An 18,666-nucleotide genomic window follows, 5' to 3' on the forward strand; every position below is an offset into this window, starting at 1 on the left:
TGAGGCATGAGAAACCCTTATCTCTGCAGTTGAAATTTCATTTGCTTTCTGCATTGTCCTCTGGGGTTTGACAACTGTCCAGATACTTCCTATTGTTTGTACTGTGGAAGTGTACTGTAGCTGTTGCCACCCCACAGTTTTGCATTTAGTTCTGCACAAGCATTGCTGCAGTACATGACACTGTCCGTGAAAATTTTTGAGAGTTTACTATGCATTTCTAAGAGTGGCAGCTGTACTTACCACTGGGTTTCCTTTATAGACTATAGCAAATGTGTATGGATTTGTAATCTGTGGTTCATAAACAGACAATCCAGCAAGCAAAGACTATGCAGTCCCTTAGACGGAGCACCATTTGAGTAGAGAAGGTTTACACTTGGTTATATGGGGTGAAAGTGATAAGACTCTCGTTGCTGATAGGGAATTTGCTCCACGCAGCTCCAAAAGAGAAATGTACTCCCCCCTCATCCACCTTTGTGCAGCTGTTGCTGCTTTCCCCCTATTTCTTAGAAACTGCATCAAAACACTTCCTCCCTAGCCTGTGGTTCAACAAATTCAGTCTTTGCATTTTATGCAATTGATGTAAGCCAACATACTCATGTAGCCTTCTGTGGGAACTGTAAAGCCAATTAATATTTTACTGAACAAGTATGTTTGCAGCAATAAGCGATGTGGTAGCCCCAGCCACTCAGGAGCTTAGGACACTTTGAGCTTCCCATATGCTTACAAACCATTGCCTCCATTTCACACTGCATATGGTATTGTACTCCTGCAAACACTGGGCATATATGCAACACACACTTTTGTATCTGAATTTGCCCTTGTTTCCAACTGTTTTGAAGACTTGTTGATAACACATACATTCATGCAAGACAGAAAGACTCAGAATGGTATCCAGCTCTTCCTTTATCATCCAAACTGCCCCTTGGCTAATGAGCACAGCAATCTTAAAATCTTTCAGGCTCCTGAAGTATATCCCCTGCAATTAGTTGTGTATGTTTCAATATGGCTTATGTTCTCTTCTTGGTGAAATGTTAGCTGGATTTTTTTTCTTTATATATCAGCTCCTTGTGCTGGATAAGAGTGAATCAGTGCTTATTTTCTCTGCTGAAGATGAAAGTGTTGTATTGGCACTAATACTATCTGAAATAACAGCCATTGAAGTAACAATGTATTGTCACCATAATCTATGTGAACAGAGAACTAGAGATAGATTAGCATTGAAAGTGTCCACATAACTGTTGATAATTTGGAGTGATTTTATAAAAAATATCCAGCATTTGCTACATTCAGAAAGCCAGCCCCTTCCTATCCTTCCTCCTACTGTTGAAAGTATTTTTATGTATAAAGGGAAGAGGCCTTTAAAGAGAGAGCTGGAAGGGTTTTAGGGTTGCTTTTAGTAAAGAACCTTTACCATTTCAAAGCAGAAAGAGACAAGTTTGCTATTTTGCAGAAATAGTAGAGTTTTACCTATTTGGGGTGTAACCCGGTGAGGCTTGATTGAGCAGATGTCTAATGTTCCTAAGAGCATTTTTAAATGAGTTTTGGCTTTCCACTCAGATCTGTGGCAAGGATAAAATGTGTAGAGTTGAGGAGCAACTCCTGGTTTGTCCCTTGCTGCTGTAATCTCACGGAATTCTGAGGAAAGAAAGTTAATGGGAGTCCTGGCTTCTGGAAGTGTTCTTGTATGCTCAGTACTAGCTTTGGTAAGAGAAGCACTCTTTCTAGCTTGGCTTCCTTTTCATCAAAGTAGACATCTCTGTGGCTCTTGATTCCTCCTCCGCCCCCATTCACTCACCCAGTCAATAGATATTCCTGAGATGTTGGGTTGTTATTGTTGAAACTTATCATTCTGCATTGCACGCTATATATCCAAGGGAGGTATGAAGATATAACAAGAGTCGCACGTGGCTTTCTTCTCCAAAATCTGGTGAAGTATACCACAGTGCCTTGGATATACCTGCCACACGAAACACTACAGCAGAGCTTTCCAAACTGTGTTGCGACACGTTAGTGTGTCGGCTGCAGCGTTTAGGTGTGTTGCGCGATATGTGTCTGTATCTCTTATAAGGGGTTAGTTTGAGCTCTGGTTTGCTAGGAGAACTGAATCAATGTGTCACAAAGTGATGCGTGTCAAAAAGGTGTGTCACCAACATGAAAAGTTTGGAAAGCTCTGCACTACAGCGTGATCTCACTGCTGCTTCTGAAGACTAGGGAAAGATGCTGCAATGCCCAGTTCTGGATCCAGAATCATTCAAACATCCCTTCTCGTCCAGCATTCTGTTTCAACAGCTGTCGGCCAGGTGATTACAGAAAGTCAACAATCTGGGCATAAAGGCAGTAGTTTGTACATGCACGCACACACACGCTCACTACAGCAACATGGTGCCTCAAAATGGAGGCTCCATTCAGCCAGTCTTTCTAATAGCCGTGGATAGACCTATACTTCATTAATTAGTTTGGCCCAAGAGCCATTACCACATTTTGTGGCAGTGAAGACTTTATTTTAAAAACTATACATCAATCCCATCTCAATATCTTATGCTGTTGGACTCAATTAATGTCAAATAGGAGCAGTAATAATTCCCAGATTTAGGATGCTTTAAAAGAGGCTGTGACTGAGCAAAAAGAGGTTCGGGTATGTTTTTATGCTGTGCTTCTGTGGTTTCTGTCCATTGATGTGGGTGAAACACTAAAGTTCTATGGGGAGAGGCTGTTTGCCCTGGTAGTAATGACAGGAGATGGAAAGATTCCTGTGAGACCGGCAGTGATCTTGCTGCTGTTCTAGAGCCCATCTTATTCTTACAGGTAGATGTGAGGCAAGGGATACAGATTTATATAGACATTGGCTTATTTCTTCATAAGAAAATTTTTAAAAAAGAGGGATGGGAGGAATTTGAATCAGTTTACATTTAAATGCTAACCTACCTGATCCACACCTTCTTTTTAAAATACACAAAAATTCACAAAGCAAAATATAGCCATCCTTTGAAATTCACTCTCCTCCGAATTTTGCAATGCAGCTCTCCAGCCACATAACGTGTACAAAAATGCATATATTGGTGAAATGACATAGAAATTCACATTAAAATAATGAGTTTACATAAGGACTCTTAAAATAAAATTCTGATTGATGTGGAGAAGTGGACTTAAAATTGGAAAGATGAGAAACGGAATTGGGCAGATTCACCCATCCCAACTTCATTGTTCTTCTGTTGTGTTTGGTTAACTCATCTGCAGAGCTGCTGGTCCATATAATACTTGAGATGCTATCTCTTCCCGCCTGTGCATAGGAAGATGCAAAGAGCTAGTGCCATTACAGCAAGGGCACCAAGGCTGATGCCTATTACCAGTGGAGTGTGTGAACGTCCTTCATGTTTCCCTGTAAGGCAAAAAAAAAAAAGATTTGAGAGGTTTCTTTCTACAACTGAGGGGTTGCAGCTGCATTCTAAGACTTGATAAGTAAATGTTGCTTTAGCTGTTTAGGTGGATAGGTTCAAGGATTGGAACTTTTGTTTTCAAGATTTAAGTTGCTTCTGTCTGAACTAATGCATTCACTCTAAAAATTCTAAACATTTGAGTCAGCTCATGAAAAAAGTTGGGTAGGATGGTGTTTGGGGGGGAAATATGACTGAACTGATGGACTCGTCCACTTTCAACCCACTGCTTCAGCAGGAGATTGTGGGTGTCCCTTGCAAGGAAGAGAAAACTCAAAGCAAATGTCAGTTGGTATACTCTCTGCACCAAGATAATTCTGGATTCTGCAGCTAATAAAGCATTTTATATGTGTGCAGAGCTCTGCAGCTAGTCAGAAGCAGCAAAGCTAGCAAGGGTCCTGAAGTCTGGATCTCTGGAAAGCCTCTGTAATATGCTGCACTCTTTCTGCCTCTCCACCCCACTGTCGCCCCATGACATCTTACGGAATTGTCAGGTGTTTTGCATCCCTGCTTTCATCAAACACTCCCAAGACTATCTTCAGCATGTCGAGGACAAGGTGCTTATATTTCTCTTTTTAAAGAAAGGCAGTGATTCAGAATTCTGTACCTCATTCCAACATCTATGCTTGTGGTGTGACTGCACCACAAAATATACCCATCCCTGTCCATTAGTGTGTGTTGGTAAGAAGACTGCCATAAAGGATACTTGGTTGTGTCCTCCCTTGGACAACCTGCACAGGGTAGGAGTGCTTCTCGGACATCATATAACCAGTGTTTCACATACCTGTAAAGGCTCCTTTCACTTCAGTATGCTCTGTTACAATCTTGATGCAAGTTTCCTTCAGGAAGAAAGCTGGGTCCGCACTGGTTTCATTGTATTTGTTCAGCTGCATACGGGTATAGCTGGCCACAGGAGTTTCCTGTAAAGGTACCCAGCTCTGATTGGCTGCATTGAATCTCAGGAAATCAGTCCCATTGACTAAAACTTCATAGAAGGTTCTGTTGGTGCCATTCCCAAAGATCTGGCACCCCAAAGTACAATTTATGTGTAGGGGGTCTGCAACAAAAGCGAATGTGTTAGAAATATTTTCCCCATAACTGGCCTCTTATCTTTCTCACATGCACCCTTGTACTATGCTGAATTACCTAAGGAAGCATTCTGTCCGCACTTCTCAGGGAAATTAGCCCTGACATGTCCACAGAGAGCTATTTCACATATACAGTAGCAAATGGTGGCAAACAGGCTACAGCTAATGCTAGCTCTCCAGAAAGTGTAAATATGCATACAACACAATAAGCAAGATATGCATGTTTTCAAATAATTGTTTGACCACGTCCCTATTTCATACTTTTTGATAGACAAGGAAAAAAATAACTAGACCTCAGAAAGTAATAGGGGCAGAAGAAATAATCTTCAGTATAGGAGGCTGGAAGGTTTACCAAATGCATCCCTACTCTGGGAATATTTTGAGAAGACAGATCATTTTTCTGTTCAAGATCTCACTTTCTCAGTGCAAAATCTGAACTGACATCAGACAGGGCAATTTTATCTTTTATTAAGGTGTTTTAGCACTTAAGGTAAAGGTAAAGGTACCCCTGCCCGTACGGGCCAGTCTTGCCAGACTCTAGGGTTGTGCGCTCATCTCACTCTATAGGCCGGGAGCCAGCGCTGTCCGCAGACACTTCCGGGTCACGTGGCCAGTGTGACAAGCTGCATCTGGAGAGCCAGCGCAGCACACGGAACGCCGTTTACCTTCCCGCTGGTAAGCGGTCCCTATTTATCTACTTGCACCCGAGGGTGCTTTCGAACTGCTAGGTTGGCAGGCGCTGGGACCGAACGACAGGAGCGCACCCCGCCGCGGGGATTCGAACCGCCGACCATGCGATCGGCAAGTCCTAGGCGCTGAGGTTTTACCCACAGCACCACCCGCGTCTTACTGCCCACTAAAATATCCAAGCATTGAACTTGCTGAATCAAAGCAATGCGTCTTCACAATACAGCCCCTTTGCCAACTCTTGCTTTCCTTAGCAAGTCAGTTTTAGTAAACCTGTGTCTTTATTTGACAAACTAATGAGACAAACTTATGCAAGTAAATTAGAACAAGGCCTGGAATGTTTTAGTTATAAAGCATAATACAAAATGAAGTACCTTAACAGTTCTTAGTATTCATTAGGGGATATAATATGAATGAATGCATATATTAATATATAATTTTATTTCCACCGCAGACTGCAAATTGGTCTCATAGCTGACTGCAATAATAGGAGCTGGCTTCTTGGCTGCCTCTGTGGCTTAATTTTACTTAACAGTAAATGGCACCATACTTTCCGTCATAGGCAAATCTCTAGATAAACTATTTCCTCCGTGATCACACCATGTCCCAAAGTTTGGTGCTCAATGATACCATCATCTTAAGCAGCAGGGACAGTTGCTATGGCAACAACTGTGCCCATTACCATCGCACCATAATACTCACATGGTATTTTCCTTTCGCGAGCAAACAGGTTGACCACTTTCTTGAAAAGCTCGAGGTAATTTTGCAGTGCACTCTTCCTCTGCTCCCAGAGATCTAAAGATTCCAGCTGGAGCAACTGGCTTGCATTCATTTGCTCATTTTGATACTCCACGCTGTGGGTAAGTTTTCCATCCAGAGTGGCATTACCTACCATTTCCACTGAACTGTCGTTTGGGAAGTAGGCCAGGTGAGTCATAACGAAGGCATGAGATTCTGAGAGGAAAACCAGAACAACCTAAGTTATTGCCTTCAGCCACCTGCAAATGAGAAATAGCAAAAGCACGTTCTTTCACACTAGCCTTTCCTTGCTCCCTTTTGCTCAGAGGCAACCACAAGTGAATAAAACTAAAGTTGACAGGAAACTTCATACAGGAAGGAAGGAAGGTGTTTCTTTCCTTTCTTATCCTTTAAGGGGATGCTTTTCTACTCCCAGGGCTGAAAGTGGCATGAATTTGACTGCCATCCCATTGTTGTTCCTAGACTGGAAGGCACCACCTTTTCCTGTGGTGGCTCTGTTGCTCGAAAGCAGCTAAGAGGGAAATAAATTTCCCTCGCGGAGGGAGCAGGTAGCTTCCTATATGCCGGCGCATGCTGTGCTCATGTTAAATGCCAGCCCCTTATCATATGGCTGGCCTTTCTCTGAAGCAAGATAAAAGCAGCTACTTCAGGAAACAGATTTCAGAGGGAGTGCTATTTCCCTGCTTCCATCCTCTCTCTGTGTGCAGTTCAAACTAACGATGAGTGGAAGTGAGGTATCAATTTGAATTTTGCTGTAGCTGCAAAGAATAAAATCCGTTAAGGCCAGCCCTGTGCAGTCAAGGTGGTGAGAGGTAGGTAGGGCTTGGTCACAATCTGCCATACGGATCTGTTCTGGGAATTTTTAAACCAATTGGCATGCTTTATTAAAAGTTACAATAATTCTGAATGTATTATATATGTATTCCATATTTTTGTTTATCTGGAATGTAGCACATTTCCTACCTACATGTAGCACATTTCTGTCCCTCTCATGCTTAAAACGAAAAGGGAAATTTTCCTCAGTTTAAACAGAGAAACTAAAATTCAGAATTTTTACAGTCGGTGCTTGCTTGGAATTTGTTTAAAATACTGAGCTTAAAAAAGGATGCTATAATATACCTGCTACAAAGGCTGCTGTTGAATGATGAGCTCTCTCTGAAAACAAATATAAACCATTTGATGCATGGTGATAAGAATATAATAATAATTAATAATGGAGCATTATGTCAAATGCCCTGTCAAATAGTCACAAGATTCTGGCCAAGAGCTGACAGTTATTTCGAATCAGTAGTAGGTGATATTTACCCAGTGCTATAATGGTCTCTATTGTAGTGGAGCACTTTTTTGTGCCACATAGAAAAGTCAAGATCCCAGATTAGATTTTCTTCCTATGTAATGGTACCATGGTTAGCAGGAGACCTTGGACGCTGGTGCATGGTGCAAGCATAGATGCCAGAGTCAACCGAAAACGTTTTGCTGCCTGCTGCTAAAAGTACAAAAGCTAACTAGATTGGGAGTAAATGCTACTTCAACTTTGGCAATCTGTGCTTAGCTTAGGGGGCCAGGACAGGGCTTCTGGAACACAGCTGTGTCAAGACACTCTTTAAATCAGGGAAGGGAACCTGTGGCCCTCCAGATAGTATGTAGCTTGTGATAGTACCGTATATTCCCAACAATTTCTGGAGGGTCAGAGTGCCCTCACCTGCCTTTAAGGGTTGCTTCTTATTTAAAAACACCATTGCTCTATAGAACGTAATGAATGTCTCACTGAACAATATGACAACTCTGAAGTAGTATGTGTGTGTGCCTGCATATAGTGCTTTAATAGATCAGGCAAGTCTGTTTTGTTGAGACCAACAAGAGCTGTTCTCATAACCAGGTCTTGTACATGAGGCTGAACTCAGTTTCTACTTTGCAGTTCTGTGTTCTTGCCAGCTGTTTCCATCTTTTGCTCTAAGCCGAACTTACAAACGCTGGCTAGATTCCCAAATATCTCTTGTTCTGATTCTCCACCCCCCTCACCCAGATTTCAGACCGTAGTCTTACTTATTTAAAACATTTTTCAAGGCAGCGTACACCGTAAAAACAAAAGGATGAAAGCAAAAGAATAACAGGGCCAACTTGTGCATGTTTATGCAGAGTGAAGCCCCACTGTGTTGAATGAGGTTTAGTCTGGGTGCTTTAAGGATTGCTGGCTAAAACGATAACTATTTAAATGTCTGGATAAATACAAATGTTTTTGTCTAATGCCTAAGCAGCTGTGAGTGGCGGCAGGCAAACTTCTTGAGGAGGGTGTTCAAGTAAGCCCCTCTGCTTTGTAGACGTTCTTCAAAACTCTGACGAGACACATGGAGGATGATTTTACTGAACAGACGGGTTGATACAGAAGTAAAGATATGCATATAGATCACACATGTCTAGGTAATAGACATCTCTGACTCCACCCCAAAAAGGTCTCTACAAACATTTTCAGTTTAATAAAACTGCACTATCCCATACACCACTCCCTGTCTTAACAGATTGCATGCTATCTGAAGTTTTCTGGAAATAATCTAGCTTCTTTCTTCTGAGTAGAATTGCACCATTAGAGAACAAGGCATTTTCACTTACCTACGCCATACACCCAGTGGCAGAGAGCCCAAGCGAAGATTATTTGCAGGAGTAACATTCCCAGAAGGTGATCGCTTGTTTGCAAAATCCAGGAGTGCTGGAGGTGCTGTGCAGTGTTGTAGTCTGTGGAAAGAAATCCAAGCTTTCTGTATCTCAAGCCACCACTTTTGGAAATGCAAACAAAATCTGGGATCCAGCTCTCTACCCTGCCCAGTCAGGATTAGAGGAGGGAGCCCAGGGTTTCTTGGGAATTGAAGGGTGGAGCATGTCATTCCATCTATCTTCGTATTTCCTCATCTGCAGTAGAGGAACTGACACTTTTCCTTGCCAGACCTCGCCCCTCTTTTCTCCCAGAGCTATTACTATTGCAACATTCCCAGACTATAACTGGGAAATGATTTTTTAAAGAATTATTAAAGGATTCCCCAAGTTTATTGTGTGAAAAGCGGGTGGGGGAAGGAAATAAATGTGATGAGGAAATCAAAATAGGGCATTGTGGGGAAAGTACTATTTATACCCACTGGAAAAGAAAACCTGTTTCCTGCCTCTAGCAGAGCTTTTTGGGTTCACAGGGACTTTTGCAGTTAATACACAGTTTTGAGGCTCAAATGTGTAAAGCATATTGTTGCAAAGTCTCTACTTCCCTAAGCAATTAGATTACTCCAGAGGCTGCATTTTTGGTCCAATATCCTATGCACAAGAGATTTATGCTACCTGTGATATTTGCTGCATTTACTAATACACGTGAAGGCACAGAAGCACTTCTGCAGGGCAGCGTATCCACTAGACTGCAGGTCACCAGGGATCCTGTATCCCAACGTGCTTAATTTTCAGTCAACTCACTATTCTCTTTCTCACTCTGCCTAAATGACCCATTGCTTTTTAAGACACATGCATGTGTGTATGTGCTTTTGTATACACACATTCTCTTACTTTATTCAAATTCTGATTCAAAAGCAGACAGAGATTTCCAGCTATCAGAAAACCATTCCATACCACTCCATTCCTGCACTATTAACCAGCAATTCATCTAATAAAGCAATGGTCAACCAACAAGTATATCAGGATGATCTCTTCAATATAGATATGAGGATGCAGACTGGTTAATCCATCTCTGGGCTGAGTAATTCCTAAACCCCATTCCTTTAAAACATGAATTAACTCAGTAAACATTAAACAACTATAAACAATGCAGAAAATATTACACAAAAACCCTCAAAGTACCAATCAACTTGAGAGTGTTGAATGTCCTTCACTAGCTAAATTTTAAACCTCTATGAAGAAAGGTTCCTTTTCAGACTGTTTGCTTTGCTCTTTTTCTTTTCTGCCTGACCTCTTTATTCTTCTTTTTTCTAGCTCTCTACTCTCTTCATTGTTGACTAAACCATTTCTAACTCACAGTTCCAAAGCTAAAACAAAAACCCATTTCCTTGCAGCCTTGATTAACCCTATCAGTAGCAATAACTAAGTTAAGTAATTCCAAGATAGAGGATATTACCAGAACGACTAGAAAAATCTCCTTTCAGCAGATAGCAAAATCTCGTCTGTGTGATGCAGGGCTCCCAACTTTAATTAAACAATAGACTTTGTGTGTTTGACAGAAAATCCCAACATCCTGCTGTAAGCCTTTTAGCAAGCAAGGCTGGAAACTTCTGGCTTTATTTCAGGCCAACAGAAAAATGAGAGTACAAGCTTTTATATAAAATGTAATATGACTGTATGGCAAAGGGATGTAAACCCAGGTCCATACTTCTACATCTCCCCATTTTGTTGTCTCCAGGGGTGGTGTTAGAAGTCTGTCTTGCTGGGCGCCTGACAAAGCCCACACCCCTATAGGCAACCCACTGCCAACCCTCGAGTCCCAGATCCTGCTGCCGTTTTGTGCTCTCACTGCATGTTCAGCTGCTCAAGACAGCAGCTTTTACCTCTAGGTTTTGGTATGGATCGGGCCCAAAGAAAGAGGCAAGCAAATTGGCAGTGATCACAGTAGGTATGTAAGTAGGTATGTATGCACTATATTCATATCCCACCTTTCCTCCGAGCAGCTCAAGGTGGTGTACATGGGTCTCTATAAGGTAGGTTAGGCAGAGAGACAGTGACTAACCTTAGGTCACCCAGTGAGCTTCATGGCTGAGTAGAGCTTGGAACCCCAGCATATCAAGTCTTAGTCCAACACTCTAACCACTAAAAGGAGGAGGTAAAAGGTAAAGGTACCCCTGCCCGTACTGGCCAGTCTTGACAGACTCTAGGGTTGTGCACTCATCTCACTCTAGAAGCCGGGAGCCAGCGCTGTCCGGAGACACTTCCGGGTCACGTGGCCAGCGTGATGGAGCTACTCTGGCGAGCCAGAGCCGCACACGGAAATGCCGTTAACCTTCCCGCTAGTAAGCGGTCCCTATTTATCCACTTGCACCCGGGGGTGCTTTCGAACTGCTAGGTTGGCAGGCGCTGGGACTGAGCAGCGGGAGCGCACCCCGCCGCGGGGATTCGAACTGCCGACCATGCGATCGGCAAGTCCTAGGTGCTGAGGTTTTACCCACAGCGCCACCCGCGTCCCCTAAAAGGAGGAGGGGAACCCACTAAAACATATTGTTCTCTCTGCTTCTCCGTTTCTCACCTAACAGAGCTCCAACTGTCAGTTATCAGACCCCATCAGTCCGTGCAATTCTTTCAGCAATGGAGTAATATGATGGTGATATTCTGCTCCACTGGGACTCGTGACAAAATGGGTCAAAGGACACCCCAAACTATAAATCTGCTCCTTAAGAGGAGTATGGCCACATACAAAGCAGGCAGTTAACCAATTATCTGCACATGCCACTGCGCCTCCTTATTGTCAAGATTCAGTCAGTTTATTAAAACATCAAAATGCTTACATGCTAAGTGTTCCAGCTGGAGTGGGTTCAGTGAAAGAAACCATATCAAGAGGCCTTCTTTTATACAGCATGTTTCTGGAGTTCTTTGTTTTAATGGTTTTCCAAGTTACTGTGCCTTGCCATAGCAAGGATGCTTCCTTTTCCTCCCCCACTTCTCTGCAGAGAAAACGAAGTGTGGTTTCAGAAAGTCTGTTGCGGGAGGTGCACTGGTGGAGTTTTGAATGAGATATAGCACAGCCAGACCCAAAACATAACAGCACAATTATAGTCGGAACAATTTTCCAGAAGAAAAACAGATGTTTTATTTCACAAAACTCAAGACATGCCTTGAATTTTAAGTTTTATGAGAAACTGGTAGAGTACTTACCATGAAGATTGGAATTGGATGAACACAAAAGGTGTTGTAACTGAGATTGTTGGGCAAGTATAGGTTAGCAGCTGAATGCAGTTATATATCTAACAAAGGAGTCCCAAAGGGCAACAGAGATGTTAACAAACTTAAGTGTTGTCAAGAAGTCTTCTATGCATTCTTGAAAGGTTTAAAATGCATGCTCCTTTTCCTGCTCAATCTATATATGAGACTGTGTGGTGCAGATGTGCGAAGATATAGGTGAGCAATAATATCCAGTTCTCATCTTTTAATTTAAAAGAGTAACACCAAAGTTTATCTTATTTTCATCTAACCTGGTTTAGCAGTCTTGGATTTTTAATGCATTTCTGGTTGCTGCTTGGACGTGGATACAGGTGAGCTCACTAAAGCTGAACATCTGAGGTCAGTCAATTAATATGAATAATAATTAGAAGGCCCAGTTAACATGGCTAGAGCTGAGAAACAAAAGGACCAACAGGAATCAGATGAGGACAGCTAATAGTAGAAACAAATCAATTAAATTTTTGAGAATTGTCTTTTGCACTTCGGGTGCATCCAGCAGTCACACACTATTCTTAGCCTTAACTTACAATTTTTACAATCTTCCACAACAGAACAGCTTTCTTCCATTCTTTCCACAACCCCCTTGTATGAAATCTTATTGTATACAATAATTTTACGTGAAAACATGTTTCCATTTTGCAAAATAATCAGTATGGTCTTCTACATGGTGATTCATGCAGAGTGCAGTCAGCCTGAGCATTTCAGTTTGGTGCTGGGAAAAGCCTTCTTTTGTTATTATGTATTCTGGTATTTTGAGTATGAAAATTGACCAAAATTACCCACAAAAAGAAACAGAAATGTAAAATGGGAAGCCATCATGTGTTGGACTGATTTATGGGTTATAGTTAATGGAATGAAATGGAATGGCATTAAAGGATTTGGCCATCCTAGTTCCACTGTCCAGTAGTGATGTATGGAAGTGAGAGCTGGACCATAAAGAAGGCTGATCACCGGAGAATTGATGCTTTTGAATTATGGTGCTGGAGGAGACTCTTGAGAGTCCCATGGACTGCAAGAAGATCAAACCTATCCATTCTTAAGGAAATCAGCCCTGAGTGCTCACTGGAAGGACAGATCCTGATGCTGAGGCTCCAATATTTTGGCCACCTCATGAGAAGAGAAGACTCCCTGGAAAAGACCCTGATGTTGGGAAAGATGGAGGGCACAAGGAGAAGGGGACGACAGAGGACAAGATGGTTGGATAGTGTTCTCGAAGCTACCAGCATGAGTTTGACCAAACTGCGGGAGGCAGTGGAAGACAGGGACGCCTGGTGTGCTCTGGTCCATGGGGTCACGAAGAGTCGGACACGACTAAACAACTAAACAACAACAACAAGCTCCACTGTACTGGTGTTTGTCAATCTGAACTTATGGTTTATTTCTATAGATCAGTAAAGTTGGCATAATTTGATATTTAAAAAATCTCCATTATGAACTGTTATGACCCTGGTGCTAGTTCTTATCTTGAACATGTCCTGGAAGCCATTGGTTAATATTCTGCTCTCTTAGTACTTAATGTAAAGATCAACATAGTAAACACCCCCTAGTATCATAGGAAGCTGCCTCATATAAAGAGGCCATTGGCCTCTCTAGCTTAGTGTTGTGCACACTGACTGGCAGCAGCATCCCAGGCTTTCCAACAGGAGTATTTCCTAACCCTACGTGGAGATGCCAGACATTGAATCTGGGACCTTCTGCATGCAAGGTGTGCATCCTTCCCCTTCCCCAACTAGTACCCTTCAACATGTTCAAGGTCAAATTGCAAAAAATAAAAATAAAAAAAAATTAAGAACACTTGTTGCAGTTACTTTTTTATATCTCATAACTATAGAATCAGCCTCACTCTCCCTTTGTGCTTTTAGCGTTCATAATTTTTTAAAAATATGATTTATATTAAATTTTCTGTTTTACAATTTCAAATAAACATTTTACAACTTAAGCTATCAAAGACTTCCCTTCTTCTATTTTCATGGTTCATTTTGCATTATCTTATATCCCTGAATATTTTGCAAAAACTATACCAGTTGGTTTTCCATTATTGCATTGATCAAAACTTATTTACACTGTTGAATTTATCTTAATGCTGCCAGCATTTTCAGCTGTACACAATTATTTTCCATATATTCAATAAACGCTTTTAGCATTCATAACGAGCTGGCCAGATATATAGATATGCCCCAGGAATAACCACGGATCTTTCTGGCCAGCTCACTGGTGTGACCAGTGCCTGATTTACGTATAAGCTAAACAAGCCATAATGGCCTAGGGCCTCACTCTCTTGCCCCCCCCATATACTTCTTAATTGTATTTCATTATTAATATACTTATTAATTGTATTTCAGTCCAACAATTACTTTGATAAAATATATATTTTGTTATGTGCAAATGGCTTTAGATACTAATTAGGTCATAAATTACCATATAGCATATATTCAACACAAAAAAAAATGACAATTTGTTGTTGACAAAGGACAGCTGGACATATAAAGGGCCCCATTATCTTCAGTAGCTTAGGGCCTCATTAGACCTAAATCTGCCCCTGGGTGTTACTGCGGTGATAAAATTAATTGGCTGTGTCCACAGGACAAATAAAGATTAAAAAAAGGAAGTGCTCTTAAAATATGCTGGTTCTTTTTTTGCAACCTGGTCTTATATATAGTATCAGAGAGTTTAATGAAGCTGCATGGTATAGAGAGAAACGTGAACACCGACACGAAACTGGCAAAAGGCAACGTTATAAATTGATAGCAACACAGTAGCCACATAAAAGTTGCCTTTAGAAGGGATCCTCTTCGGATTCACAGGGGTTATAAATCTGCAATGCTTACAGGGTCGTGTACCTCCACCCTCAGATGCAACATGCCATTGACCACTATTTGCTGGAAAGCACTGCGGCTTTCATGCTCTGCTCTGACCAGCCACTATGGGAAACGGGATGCGGAGCTGAGGGCTCCTTTTTAATGCTCACACGACCTGCCATTCCCCGGCCCCCACCCCCCACATCACCCTTGCTAAGCAAATCCTGCAGGCCTTTCAGGTAGGAGGTGGTGGTCTGGTCTGCCGGAAGAGCAGAGAGCCCCTTCCTCCTCAGACGGGGCTCAGAAACACCGACCCCCGGGGAAGCCTTCGCGCCGTGACGTCTGCTGCCCGGCCGAGGCAGGTAGCTCCTCCCTTGTGGGCGGAGCCAGAGGCCGAGGGCGGTCGCGGGGGCGTGGCTAAAGGGAGCTGGACTCGCGGGCTCCGGGTGCCGCCGCCGCCGCTTGCTGTCATTCTCGCCGGGGCTCTGCACTTTGGACGCAGCCGGGGCAATGGCGGGATCCGGCCTGGGCTCGGCGGGGCTGGACCTGGAGAAGCTGCGCATGGCGGGCGCCGGCCTGGCTCTCGCGGTGCTCACCAGCGGCGGCGACGCACAAGGTCAGTCGGAGGAGGAAGGATCCTCCTCAGCATCCCATCCGCCTCCTCTTCCTGCCGCCTGCGCTCGAGACTCTGGAGGGAGGATGTTGCGTGAGGGGGGCGGGGGGGTGGACTCCCGCCTCGCGCCGCCAGGTGGAACGTGCAGGCGGACACGGCGGGGGAACGTCTCTTCCTCGCAAGGCCTGAGTAATGGAAGGCCGGCGCCTCGAGGGGCTGAGCTGCGAGGGGAAGGGTCGCCTGCTCAATCGAAGCCAGAGAAACGGATTCCTCAAGGATTCCTCAAGCGACCGGCGTCTCCTCAGGCGAGCTCCGCCCACCGCTTCCCCTCAGCCACTCACTCCCCAGTTACTTCAGAGGGCTGGGCGCGCGTGTGCTCGTCCCCGCTGCTCCCCTCGAGTCACGCTCAGGGTCATATCCTCCTGCTGCAAGGCGTGTGGGAAGGCTAGAGTAAGAGTAAGGAATGTGTGAAGCAGCAGCGAGAGCGCCCTGGAGCATGTGAAGAGTTCTCTCGCCTGATGGTTGGCCAGAAGCAGGCCTTGTACATCTGGGGTTGGGGAGAAGGAGCACATTCCCACTGAGAGCCCACTGGACAGTCTTCACCATGGATGGGCCTTTGCTAGTTTGGCGCTGTTGGAGTCCAGCAACCTTAGGAAGGAACCAGGTTTCCCGTCCCTGACCTTGTGGCTAAAAGTAGTCACCTTGGAGACGCTAAGCAGTTCTAGGAGGCGCCTAGGTGGGAAACCACCTGAGAATTTCACATGAGGGAGAAAAAGCAGAAGAGTAAGTGTGAGAGTCAGTAAGCAGGAAAGGCTCCATCCCTGGTTCACATTTCATCTCAGTCATGAACTCCTTAGCTTTATTTAGGCAAGCTGCCCTGCCTGCCTCATCCCTCTCTTCTGTCTGCAATATGGGGATAAATGCTGGCCTACCATAAATACAATTATTTTAAGGCAGCAGCCAAACCATTATCTCCTGCCCCCATGGGCCAAGTTTGACAAGTGGTTGCAGCCACTCACTGGTCAATCACCTCACATAACAAAGTCAGGAGGCCTGCTTTTGTCTGCACAGTTTGAAGTCAAACTTTTCAGACAGAGACACAGCCCACACATTGTAGACAATCAGCACACAGCACATTGTACGCTGTGCCAGTGATCAGCTGATGGTTCAGGTTTGTGAAGCCCGGGGCCAGCTCTTCCAAGACCCAACCATGACCTGATTCTGTGAACCGCCCTGAGACCTCCAGGCAAAATCATGTCTGCCTACCCCCATACCTGATTTCATGTAAGATGTAGGCATGGCTTAGCTGAAACAGCCTTGCCAGCCAAATAGGACAGGCCTAATTGGGCCCTTGGCCAGGTGTCCACCCCCACCCCCCGCTTTTGTAAGAACTGCCATGAAAATTTATGCAATGTGCATTCTAGCAGTGCATGCCAAGATTAGGCACAGGAGGGCAAGGGTCACTGGTCAGCATCAAGGGTATACAGCACAAGTGCTGATCTACTGAAGCATTGGGTCCAAAACACATTTATTGATCATTCCATGGTGTGTGTGTGTGGGGGGGGGAATCAGCTACACTAATTTTCATATTTTGTACATGCATTGCAAGCTAATTAAAGATATTTAGGCACTCTTTGAAACAGCACTAACCATGAGATACCCTAGATGATTTCACTGTGGCATCAAGGCCCTTCTAGTTCCCTTCCACTGCAATTAAACTATACACATGGCTCCAGGGGCCTGAATTAGGTTTGCCCATTTTACTCTGTATCTCTGTAGCAAGCTAGAATTTTTCTGCCTGTATCTCTGTAGCAAGCTAGAATGGAACAACTGTTACATTTATAACTTCACTGACAAAAGATATTTTTCCTTCATAAGGAAAGGAAAACTGTATTTGCAGTTAATGAGTTTTCTGGTATAACTGGGCTAATTTATCTATTGACAGTTGCATATGTAGAAGTTCAGATTCCTCTGTGTTAATGGTACCTTAATGATTTTCTCTCTCTTTTGAACTTGCCCCTGTTGTGTATTGTGGTGCAGCTGTGACCATCATAGGAACCTATTAAAAATAGACATACAGCTATTTTTGCCTGATCAATTTGCTTTGCCCTTGACGGGACAGAGCCATCTTTGAGTCTGTATACTATGATGGAGTAGGGATAAATATATCATGATGGTCTTCTATACAATAAACATACTGTTGAGGGCAGTAGTGGGTTTTCTCCAGCCTAGTTAAGCAGATGAGTTGAAAGTGTTTATCACTATTTTGTTTGTAATTGCTGAATGTTAAAACATTAGTTTAGAATACTTATTGGTATGACAAACTCCCAAGAAAAATCAAAATTAAGGGTTCGATACAAATAAGTTTTATTCATTGTAGATCCCTTTAGAACCTTAGTCATGTCTATTAACTGCAATGGGTCTATTCTGAATTGAACTTGGATACAGCCCTAAGGCTGGATGTTAAGTTATAACACTGACTGTTTGTTGGATGTTATAATATTGTCTAATGATAGACAATATTATAGCATCCAACTCTTTTTAATTTCAACTCCCTCTTCCCTGCCATTTTAGCAGTAAATTTTTTGAGCTTTGTTGGAATACAGGAGATCCAAATAAATTTATCATGTGCCACAGTGAAGGCTGATTGAATTTAATTTTCACTTTGTGGGGGGATTACATAAAGGCTAGGAATAAAATGAGAATGTTTCAGACAAACTGAATTTGCTGGATGTGTGTGTGTGGAGGGGGAAATTCTGGAACAGCTTTCTACCCTTACACAGCTTTCTCTTTGCCCTTGTTTTTTGTTCTGTAGTTTCTGTGGTCATTTGTAATGAAATAATCTGTTCAGTTTAGAGTGAAGAATGTTATGACACATACCTTGCCTGCAAAGCACCATGCATTATAACAGCACTGTAAAAACAATCAATTTAATATTCCTCGTTATGTGTCCTTGAAACCATTCCCCTCTTCCACTGGCAAATTGCATTCATAACATACTTGGAACTATCCAGTTCCTGCATCAACCATCAGTTGGCAAAAAAAAATTGCCCTTTAGTCCCACTAATGACTTCCTTGTCTTGGTTACTGATCTTTACTGTGGATATGCTCCAGGGCTTGGCAAGTTACCTAATTGCTGAAATGGAAGTATGTGAGTGTATCTTCAGTGGAAGCAGCCTAACGTAAACCAGTAAAGGATGTAATCCATTTAGTATGGAAGAGGTAATACATCTGTTGTGATTCTGAAGCATGTTTGTGGACCTGTGTGCTCATTTGGTGCTTGGAGCAAATTTTTGGAGGGAGGTGCCTAGCAAATCCCTTCTCAAAGCCTTCTGATGTGGAAAGTCTTGCTGGTCTGTACTTTCCCT

At 43.2% G+C, this 18,666-nt stretch overlaps 2 protein-coding genes across 9 annotated transcripts in view; one reads left to right on the plus strand and one right to left on the minus strand.

Moving 5' to 3' along the window:
* Nucleotides 1-2,443: 2,443 nt before the first annotated feature.
* The window catches only part of LOC114597707 (endothelial protein C receptor-like), a 222,794-nt gene continuing 206,571 nt past the window's right edge, over nt 2,444-18,666 (minus strand). Inside the window, exons 1-7 of one of the 7 annotated variants that reach the window (XM_077930026.1) lie at nt 12,139-12,804; nt 11,455-11,610; nt 8,579-8,701; nt 7,088-7,123; nt 6,102-6,163; nt 4,219-4,491; nt 2,444-3,379 (exon numbers count right to left, since the gene is read on the minus strand). In XM_077930026.1, coding sequence (XP_077786152.1) covers nt 3,267-3,379; nt 4,219-4,491; nt 6,102-6,163; nt 7,088-7,123; nt 8,579-8,701; nt 11,455-11,525 — 678 coding nt within the window. In that variant the 5' untranslated portion in view covers nt 11,526-11,610; nt 12,139-12,804 and the 3' untranslated portion in view covers nt 2,444-3,266. Of the gene's footprint in view, nt 3,380-4,218; nt 4,492-5,911; nt 6,164-7,087; nt 7,124-8,578; nt 9,743-11,454; nt 12,805-18,666 lie in introns of those variants that run through there. The other 6 variants (XM_077930024.1, XM_077930021.1, XM_077930022.1 and 3 more) reach the window with 6 other exon arrangements.
* The window catches only part of PFKL (phosphofructokinase, liver type), a 40,745-nt gene continuing 37,161 nt past the window's right edge, over nt 15,083-18,666 (plus strand). Inside the window, exon 1 of one of the 2 annotated variants that reach the window (XM_077930016.1) lies at nt 15,083-15,301. In XM_077930016.1, the coding sequence (XP_077786142.1) occupies nt 15,196-15,301 (106 nt within the window). In that variant the 5' untranslated portion in view covers nt 15,083-15,195. Of the gene's footprint in view, nt 15,302-16,044; nt 16,082-18,666 lie in introns of those variants that run through there. The other variant, XM_077930018.1, reaches the window with a different exon arrangement.

The sequence above is a fragment of the Podarcis muralis genome, chromosome 6 (assembly GCF_964188315.1).
Source record: "Podarcis muralis chromosome 6, rPodMur119.hap1.1, whole genome shotgun sequence".
NCBI classification, from domain to species: Eukaryota; Metazoa; Chordata; class Lepidosauria; order Squamata; family Lacertidae; genus Podarcis; species Podarcis muralis.